This window comes from Colobus angolensis, unplaced genomic scaffold, assembly GCF_000951035.1.
Source record: "Colobus angolensis palliatus isolate OR3802 unplaced genomic scaffold, Cang.pa_1.0 Scaffold100, whole genome shotgun sequence".
Classification (NCBI taxonomy): domain Eukaryota; kingdom Metazoa; phylum Chordata; class Mammalia; order Primates; family Cercopithecidae; genus Colobus; species Colobus angolensis.
The window spans coordinates 7,250,649-7,260,236 of NW_012110920.1; the positions used below are offsets into that span (position 1 = coordinate 7,250,649).

A 9,588-nucleotide genomic window follows, 5' to 3' on the forward strand; every position below is an offset into this window, starting at 1 on the left:
GGAGCCGGAGAGCGCGTGGGGTCCGGGCTGCGGGCTGGAGCGCGGGGGCCCGGGCCAGCCCCGCCAGAGCCCTGCCAGCCGCCGTGAGTCATTTCCTTGGAATCCTACCTTTGGTGTTTATTTCCCTTAGAAGGAAACTTGGTTGAAAAAAAAAAAAAAGGATAAGACATAAAGAATAATAATAGCTCTCATTCTTCCGAAGAGGCACACGGCTCCGGCACCGTAGAAAGACAACTTGCCTTTGTTCCCGGACACTTGGGGTGTTGTTTACTTTCTCCTGCGGCCAGCGGCCGACTGGGCGCTGCTGGCTACCCCGGGAGGGGCTGAGGGCTGCGGCACCGACACCCCGGGGGTGTGTCTGTGCGGGAGCCAGAATGTGGTTGGTGGCTGCCGCCCGCCTTCAAGAGGTCTGCCCTCCAAACCTCGGAACCCCCCCCCCCCCCCCCCGCCGCCGCCCGCCGCCAACACACACACACACCTTGGGCACCGGGGCCTGGACATCGGAGCACCCCTTCGTGCTCTTTAGGCCCACCCAGCACCTGCAGCCCCAATCACAGGACCCAGCTTCAAGCTCTTGACCTCGTAGGGCTGCAGCTGAGAAATGTACTTCTCAGGGCAGACAGGTGTACTGCAGGGACCGGCAGAAAAGCGACATCTGTCTGTTTAGAAGGGTTGAAGGATTTTTTTCCGCCCATCCAGTCCCTTCCACTACCATCACCAGGAGCCGGACAAGCTATTGAGATCATTTTAGGACAACGTGGAGGTCAGGGGCTTGATGCCATTTAAGACTGGCAGCATCCATCGGGGGTGGAAATAGCCCTTTACTTCCCTGCTTTCCAGTGCTGGAATCAGACTGCTAACTGCTATAATGATCTTAATCAAATGCTCTCCAGTTTTCAATGACAGATGGAAGAAGAGGTGAGCAAGGAATGACCTGGCGCCTCTTGTTAGATTCAAGGTGCCGCTGAATTCATAGCTATCCTGTTTTGTGTGCCAGCCACTCCTATTAGCATCATAATTGCTTCGAGGAAACAACAAGCACAACTCATCTGGAAAAAAACAAATTGTGTAGAAATGTCTGGTAACTTTACTATGAACATTTGCTGGAAAAGCTTAGCATTCTAGCCCTCAGCCTTCTGGGGATGCTGGACATGTCATTCCACTACAGCCACCTGGGTGTCTAAACAGACATTCAGGAGCCTGAGGATGAAGGGTTAGGGGTGTTTTGTTTTGTTTTTTAATCTTTTAAACCCATGCATAGGCAAAACACACTCTAACACCCTCCTGTTGAATCCACCACCTCAGATGTTAGAAAATAAATTTTGTCATAATGTATATCCTTTTATTTGTTTAATATTAATAGAACATGAATTTGTGGACTTGAACTGCTGACATCAGTAGCAGAATTATAATATAAATTTCATCAGACTGAGAATTATAACAGTTTAGATCTCTACATATAATATGAAGACAGATTCATGTTAAGCATTTGTGCTTAATGCTGCAGTGTCCAATTTTTCATGAACATTCAACTTGCCTTCTTAATTTGTTAACATCCAGTGTAAGTTTTAAATAGACTAGGAAGACTCAATTGCAAAATCTCCTCCCTGCTCCCAAATAATCCCAATTCATTCATGTTTTATTCAGATTTACATAAATCACTTGAAGAACTCAGCCTCTCTAGTTTAGGGTTTTGTGTGTAACAGTTCTCAATTTACAGAAGAAAAACTTACTAAAATTAGATATTGTGAACAAAAAAATAGCCAAGATAAATACTGTTATGCCATGTTTCCAGTTCACATGCATAATAGCATCTCATAGGCTGGAAATAATGCTAACAAACAGAAACACTGAAATCCCTAACAACCAAAAAACTCCTACCAAAAAGTTATTAAAATATAAACAAACTCTGACAAACATAAAACAACACAGGGCCCATATAATGTCCTATTAAACAAAAGTAATTTGCTACCAGGGGCCTGCAAATGTTTTTCTTTCTTAAGGGGCATGTGTTTGTCAACTTGCTTTTGTTTACGTGAAATAAAATTCTGCATAGGCAAAAGCCTTGTATCTTATTCCCATGATCTAACACAAAAGTGGGTGTAAACTTCAAACTAGAAAATGTTGATTCTCTCAATAAGAAAGGGCTGTTGACTGTTGAAAAGCTGTAATTCATGTGCTCTTGGCAATAGTATTTCCTGATTTGATTGTCTCTTAGAATACTTTGAGAGACTGGACCATTTCATGAGAGTCTTCCAGGGAATAAATCATCATGAAGTTTGATACCCTACTTGGATGCGGAGTTTGAGAAGTGATTGAGAGAAGGGCTTAATTTGTTAAATCAGTGTAGGCTAAATTTCTTTGTTGATGACTCAAAGATAACAATAAATGACATGTCCCATCATTTCTTTATAAAGATTTAATCAAACTTTTCTTTTGCCCACTTGTCTTAAGGTTTACTAACAAGTCCTTACTGATGTCTCTTTGGAGGGCGTCTTAAAAGAGAAAGGGGAAGTGTTTTAGCAGCCCAAACCAGCTGAGTCCTAATTCTCTCCACTGACCTGTACACCTTCCCTGTCTGTCAAAAGGTCTTGCTTCATTATTCTGTGTGGTTGGGACAGAATTTGAGACCTCAGAGAGAAGACTGGGTGAAAGGTAGAGTCATTGCTGCCAAGAACTGCTCTTTTAGCCAGAAGGACATTGTCACTTTAATGATGCTGTTTTGCCTTACCCTGGTGTTGTTCCTCCTTTTCCTTGGAAGTGGACCCCTGTTATAGCATGTAGGTAATAGTCTCCCATGAGACAATGATAGATTCCCAGTCTTTCCCAAAAACATTACAAGCTGTATAATTTGGAAAAGAAAGCAAGAACTGGGCCCTTAGTTTATATTTGAAAAACAATCAATCTTCAGAAAGCAAGCCTGACATCACTTGTGTGACAGTTCTTGAAACCACAAAATGAGATAGTGGGGGCTTGGGTCTCGTAAAGGGATTGGCAGTTAAGGAGGCACTGAGGCTGTGCTACTGTCACCACTGGTCTATGGCTGCTAGGTCTTTTTACCTTCATATCAGACTCTCCTCTCTCTTGAACTTACTCTTGACCCTACCTTGAGAGCTGCAAAGGGCCAAGTGAAGACACAGAGCCCCCATGAAAGCGGCCCCACTGCTTGAGCTATAGAGGGGCCCAGGAAGCCTCACAGAGCAGAGGCTCCCATCTCCCTGCAGGCCCAAGGGAGAAGGGCGTGAACTGGAGAGAAGGGCAGTGATGTGTTGCCTCTTGGAAAGTTCCTGTTCTGTGTCTGGGCTTTGCAGTGTAAAGAGTTGTTGGCTGCCTCTGGCCCCAGAGCCTGGCTCCTGTTTAATATTCTGCCTGCTCCGTTGATGTTGTGCTTGGCTCCTGTGGGACTGCAACTCACGGCTTGAAACTGGAGCCAATTTTCTGTCTTCATCTCGCAGTGTTTTGACTGGAGGCAGATCCAGTTCAGGCCGATCAGGGCTGGTGGAAACAACTACCAAGTGTCTCTCTGTCTGCTTTGCTTTGGGAGAAGAAAGTGGAGGGAGCCCCAGCATGTTGTAGAGGAACTGGCCTGCGGAAACAAGAGGAGGAGGGTGCAGGGGGCAGCGGAACAGACCGAACCTCAGAACATCAGTTGGAATTACGGTGGATGTTTCTGCTTCCCCTGCCCTTTTCTTTTGATTGATTAGTGGATTTCATCAAAGGAGACTCCCGGGGGATTGACTGGAAAATTGATTTTGCCTTATTAATAGAAAGGAAGAGCAAGGGTTTTGGCTTCTTAGCGGTACATTTTCTTTGGAAGGTCAGAAGGAAAATGTGTTTAGGAGGCAAAGCAGCTGTCTAGAAGAAGGCTGAGGGGAATCTGAGAACAATAAGAAACGGGGTTTTAAAGATCCGCCCATGAAATGCAGATTGCTGAACACAGAGGCTGAGCTAATAGCAGCTAGAGAGTTTGCTGAGGTTTTCTTTGAAAAAATAATAAAATGTTTCAGGGTGAAGGGGAGGGCCGAGAAGTAAAAGTTTCCCAAAGCAAAGAAATGAAGATGCCAAGGCCGTCCCTTGGCTTGCTCTTGATTAGGGCTGTTTTCTTCATTCTTGTTTTTTTTTTTTTTTTCTTTTCAGATCTGAGGCTGTCAGAGATGACTCTGGTTCTGTCCATGAATAGATTCTGCGAGCCCATTGTCTCGGAAGGAGCTGCTGAAATTGCTGGGTACCAAACACTATGGGAGGCTGACAGCTACGGAGGCCCAAGCCCCCCAGGGCCAGCACAGGCTCCTTTGCAGGGAGACCGGGGAGCTGGTCCCCCGCTGGCAGGTATTTCCCTTGCCCCCCCCCCCCAACTCCTTGCTGCCCTTTGCAGTCAGCCTGGTGGGCAGGAGGTGGTGTCTGGAGTGCCCCTCTGAGCCAGGAAAGCTAAAGCTCCCAGGACTTCCCGGGCTGCTGTGCACCTCTCATAAGTGAGTCCAGAGCTCCAGAGAGAGGACCAAAGGTGATATTTAAATTGCATTCAAACCTGTGTCTATCCATGCTGCTGCTTGAATTATATTCTGTATTTTTAAGAGGGCCAAACCAGATATTGAAACTCTGAATTTGGGTTTTGGTTTTCTACCCTGTGGAACTATATGGTTCTCTCACAACTATGAAAGCTCTGGTGGGCTCAACAATGACACCTTTATCCCATGAGATACAAAGGAATCTGCACTTTGGGCCAGCGGCTATGTGTCTCTTTTCTTTATTAACCCATTTATGCTCAGTGTTCCATTATTGGAACGCTAAGCTTGTGGAAGTTATTTCTATCCTACTATTCAAGGTCATCACCAAGGTCTGACTTCACACACAAAAAATTTGCAACCTCTGGCATAAATGGGTTAAGCACACAACTGGCTTTGGGATTGTAGGAAAAAACTTAAAGCCAAGAAAATAAAAGTATGTTCTTCCTGATTCTTTCTTCTTATGGTTTAAGTTCCTTTGGAGTTTTGTGCAGTATTAGCTATTTTTTAAAATAAATAAAATATAAAGCAAGTACTCAATGAAGTCTGTTTTGCTAAAAAAGATTAAAAACTGTGGTCTTCATGGTTGGCATACTACATTTTGAAGAGTGAAAAGGACATTAGTTACCCAAAATTTTAATTCAAATTTTAAAAATTTGAATTTTGCATTTTGAAAGAAAGGAATGTTGTAATTCCAATATGCAGATAACCATTTGTTCACTAACCTAAAGCCAATAATATTTTAAAGTTGTTTGGTTATCAGTGGTTACAGTTAAAGATGTATGCATTTGAACAGTGGTGCTATGTTGTCACGGGTTTAATTAAACAATTTAAATAAATACTAATATATTTTAGAGAAATTACACTCCTCCCCTTTATGAATATTGCAGTTTCCTTTTGCATAGATTTAAGATTCTGCATATTGATTAAATGCTAAAGTATGTGATTTTCCTCTATAATTGCCTAGAAATCCTTTCCTAGCCTGGGTCACAGGATTCCATATGATAGCAACTCTTAAGACAAATGTTTATTTTTAATCACCACATGTTCAGACAAATATGCAGCCAAGTTATCATCTAGAAGGAAAGGAAACGAAAGTATTTTGTTTGGAGAACCTCTGGCAAACCGCATGTCATTTGTCATATCTGATTTATTACCACAGGATCACATTACAGGGGAACTTCAAATCCTCTAACAACATCCAAGATCGCATACTTTAAGAGGAAGTATGTGGAAGAAGAGGATTTTCACCCACCACTCAGCAGCTGTAGCCATAAAGTATGTTTTTTTTAATAGTCATTATTTTTATTAAGAGTTTAAGATACTTAGTAACAGTTGCTTGATCCACTTCCAGGAATTAAATTGTTTCACCCAAGCAATGAAAATGAGCCACTTCTCAGTGGAGCCTCATTAATCGTTGTCACTTTTTTGGGTCCTGTGTTATTTTTCACAAGTACTTGAAGAAAAAGCTGGCAAGAGCTGTTCTACCCAGAAATGTCAAAATTATGTAATCCAAGGAATTTTTTTAACATATGATTTAATATTTCTCAGACTGCGTTTCGGGTTATGGTTCTTCCGCACTTTTGTGTGTGGGGAAATGCTTGTTCTTTCCTGTGGTGTTCTCCCCAGTCGAAGTTCTGGCTCCTGCAGCCAATGTTACTTCTGTGTGTGTCCACATGGGGGTGGTTACGCAGAGCTTTTCCTGACCTTTTATGGGTAGACTCACCATCCTTGAATGTGTGTATGCAAGTAGAAATATGCACTTCCCTGGACATTGGTTACATATAAGTTTGTTGAAAAATAGACTTCATTTCCAAGAAAAGACCAAAGCTAACTTTTTTGTAGGTATAGTTAAAAAAAAAATAACAAGATGGAGAAATTGCATAGAATTATGAAACTGGGCACCTAAACTTTTGAAATATCAGTTCGTTTTTCTTTAGAGTTACCTTCCTTAAATAACTATCTGCTGATTTAATTGAGGCAGGTACAACTGCAGACCATAGTTGTCTGAAATGCAGAGAGGATTTTCAATTCATCTTCCTCTCTGTCTTCTCTTGTCTTCCCCCTCTGCCACCTCATCCTTTAGATGTTGCTTTTACCTTGCTCATGAAAAGACAGCAGAATGCATTGGTAGGTACTGGGCTTTTCCCTGCATGTGTAGTCCCTGCCTTTGGTCAGTATGGGCTGGTTTAGTTCACAGCTCCTCAGGTTATGCTGCCAGTGTGCTTTTTTGATGACCTGGAATGGCTGGTCCCCCGGACACAAGCAGTTTATTTCCTTTTTAGTTTCTGTGTTGTGTGTAGCAGTTTCCTAGTTGCTACTGGATTTGCACCAACCATCACATAGTGATAGTATCACACAGCTAAGGAGTGAGCCCTCTCATTTCCTCTTGGCATCTCGTCTCCCACTCAGCTCCACAAGGAAGCCTACTTTGGTCCTTCAACTGACAGATTCTGTCAGGGCCTGAGCCTCATTCATTATTGTGTCCTCTTATCAAGCAAGGATAATTGCAACTATGAAACCCAAAGGATTAAAAGAGGGACAGTATTAAAAGCCAAATGTCATGCTCCTTGATGGCTAGACCAGGGTTTGAAGTATATTCATTATGACTTGCATTTTGACATCATTTTAAAAACACATATTGATGTACAATATATGAGTTATGTGTCTGTGTGTGTGTGTATTTGTATAGACACACATAAAAAAGTACAAGTATCACAGTACAGCTTGATGAATTTCATGAGGTGAACATACCCATGTAACTAACATCCAGGTCAAGAACCAAAACATAACCAGCAACCAGAATCCTCCTTGTGCCTGCTTTTAACACTACCCTTTGCCCCACTCACCTCAACTCTGAACGTACCTCCTCTCCTGACTTCTAATAGCTTAGATTGGTTTTGTGTTTCAGCATCTTCCTTACTGGGCCATAATAGATCAAACCACCTGAACTGCCCCTCCTGAGGTCTGCACTGTGGCTTGATTCCCTAGTGCTTGACCACACCAGTGAGTCAGGAAGTGGGTGGGCACTCCAGCCAAGTGACAAAAGGGAACATCGGCAGAATGGGGGACAGCCTCTCTAAATGAACCTTGGGGAACAAGATCGCAACATGCCCAGACCCAGACAGTGCCAAGAAAGAAGTATGATGCCGTTTTCTTATAGTCCATTTTCTAAGCTTTCTCTCTTCCTTTTTTCGTTTTTTTGTTTTGTTTTGTTTTGTTTTGTTTTGGTTTTGGTTTTGGTTTTGGTTTTGGTTTGTAGACCATCTCAGTTTTTGAGGAACGAGCCCACATCCTTTATATGTCCTTAGAAAAGCTAAAGTTTATCGATGATCCTGAAGTATACCTCCGAAGATCTGTCCTTATAAACAATTTGATGAAAAGGATCCATGGAGAAATTATCATGCAGAATAACTGGTGCTTCCCTGCCTGCTCTTTCAATGGCACCTCTGCCCAAGAGTGGTTTATGGCTCAAGACTGCCCTTACCGAAAACGACCACGGATGGCCAAAGAGGAATGTGAAAAGTTTCATGCCTGCTGCTTTTACCAAGAATGTGGTGGCCACTACCTAAATGTACCCCTTTCTGTCAATGCTAATGTTGGAAGTGCCTCCACTGCTGCCTCCTCTCCCTCCGTCTCTTCTTCCTCCTCATCCTCCTCTTCCTCTCCCCCTTTGTCTTTACCGAGTTGTTCCCACCAGGTGGATTTCGATGTAGGCAGTGCACCTGTTTACAAGAGTGATGGCCAGATACCTGCCAACGAAATCTTTGTCACTAATGTCAGATCACTTGGTGTTCAGGAAAAGGCCAAATTAAATGAGGAGAAAGCAAATAATGACACCAACAGAGATGGTGGCCCCCTCAGCCATGAACCTGTGGGAAATGACCTTGCTTTTGAGTGCAAAGGCCAATTTTATGATTATTTTGAGACCGGATATAATGAAAGAAACAATGTAAATGAATCTTGGAAAAAGTCCTTACGGAAAAAGGAGGCTTCACCACCGAGTAACAAACTGTGCTGCAGCAAAGGAAGTAAAATATGAGCCATCTTCTCACCGAACTTTGAAGCATGCACAGCATGAACAGTTAGCTCTCATAAATTTTATTTTGAATGGATTTTGTACAACTGATAAAATTATGCCATGAACATGCCGTGTCGTTTTAATGCCTGGAGAGCAGATTGCATAAAACATCTGTATAGTAGACATCAGCGAGCTTCTTATAAATGTGGTGATTTTTACCAAGGAAACGATTGACTTAATGCTTAAAAGTATATCATAGTTTTCTGACAGAAAGACCAGTAGATTAGATTGGGGGGCAGTGTGCCCTTGCAATATTTCCATTGCCCCCCAAGGAGCCTGTCACTAGCTAAGAAATTTCTACATGTTTGCCAATTAATTAGGGAGTTATTTGGTAAGCAAATCAATATAACCAGCAAAGATACCTGCTTCTTCTATATGATATAATTTTTTTTTTTAATAAAAGACTGAAGACAGGGAGCTAGATGAAATGACTTAATGGTGCTGTTAAGTATTTGTACCTAACAGTCTTGCGTGACAGATGAAAATAGGATGTAACATAATGAAACACACCTGTCTAGAGGCGGCAATCAACAGTCTTACACAGAGAGGGTATTCCCTGCAAGTTTCTGGCTTGCCTGTGATGGGTGATGAGGCTTTTAGAGAGGTATTATACAGGGCGATTTTTGGTGCCTTACTTTATCTTAATTTTTGCCAATGTGAAAATTAAGGATAAATCAGAGTTACAGCAGGGATTTAACAAACAGGAAAACACACACACACACACACACACACACAGGGTGGATCAATATGGTTTGGAAACTGTTAACTTTGAACTATTGTGTTCAACTTTTGATTCGACATCTCTATTCTTCCTTTATTTTTGATGCCCAATTGCTTTTGGATTTGGCATTTTTTCAATAGGGATGGAGGAAATGAGAGAGAGAGCTGTTAGAAAGCAGCACGGGCTGCTCGAGCTTTTCTATGGCAACTGTCTGTTGCTGGGGTTTGGGTTTTCTGGGTTTTGGGTTGTTTTGTTTTGTTTTTTGTCCAATGAAGTTCACG

At 42.4% G+C, this 9,588-nt stretch overlaps 1 protein-coding gene across 1 annotated transcript; it reads left to right on the forward strand.

Annotated features, from left to right (window-relative positions):
- Nucleotides 1-3,479: 3,479 nt before the first annotated feature.
- Nucleotides 3,480-9,292, forward strand: SERTAD4 (SERTA domain containing 4). The gene is made up of 4 exons (XM_011938223.1): nucleotides 3,480-3,660; nucleotides 4,138-4,329; nucleotides 5,668-5,783; nucleotides 7,768-9,292. The coding sequence occupies exons 2-4, from the start codon at nucleotides 4,155-4,157 to the stop codon at nucleotides 8,545-8,547; spliced, it is 1,071 nt and encodes a 356-aa protein (XP_011793613.1). The 5' UTR covers nucleotides 3,480-3,660; nucleotides 4,138-4,154; the 3' UTR covers nucleotides 8,548-9,292.
- Nucleotides 9,293-9,588: the final 296 nt, after the last annotated feature.

Excerpts from the sequence above, each read along its gene's own strand:
- SERTAD4 (XM_011938223.1), top strand. The coding sequence starts at position 4,155 with ATGACTCTGGTTCTGTCCATGAATAGATTCTGCGAGCCCATTGTCTCG. Across the intron at positions 4,330-5,667 it reads AGCTGGTCCCCCGCTGGCAG|GATCACATTACAGGGGAACT; the intron begins GTATTTCCCTTG and ends TTATTACCACAG. Across the intron at positions 5,784-7,767 it reads TCAGCAGCTGTAGCCATAAA|ACCATCTCAGTTTTTGAGGA; the intron begins GTATGTTTTTTT and ends TTTGGTTTGTAG.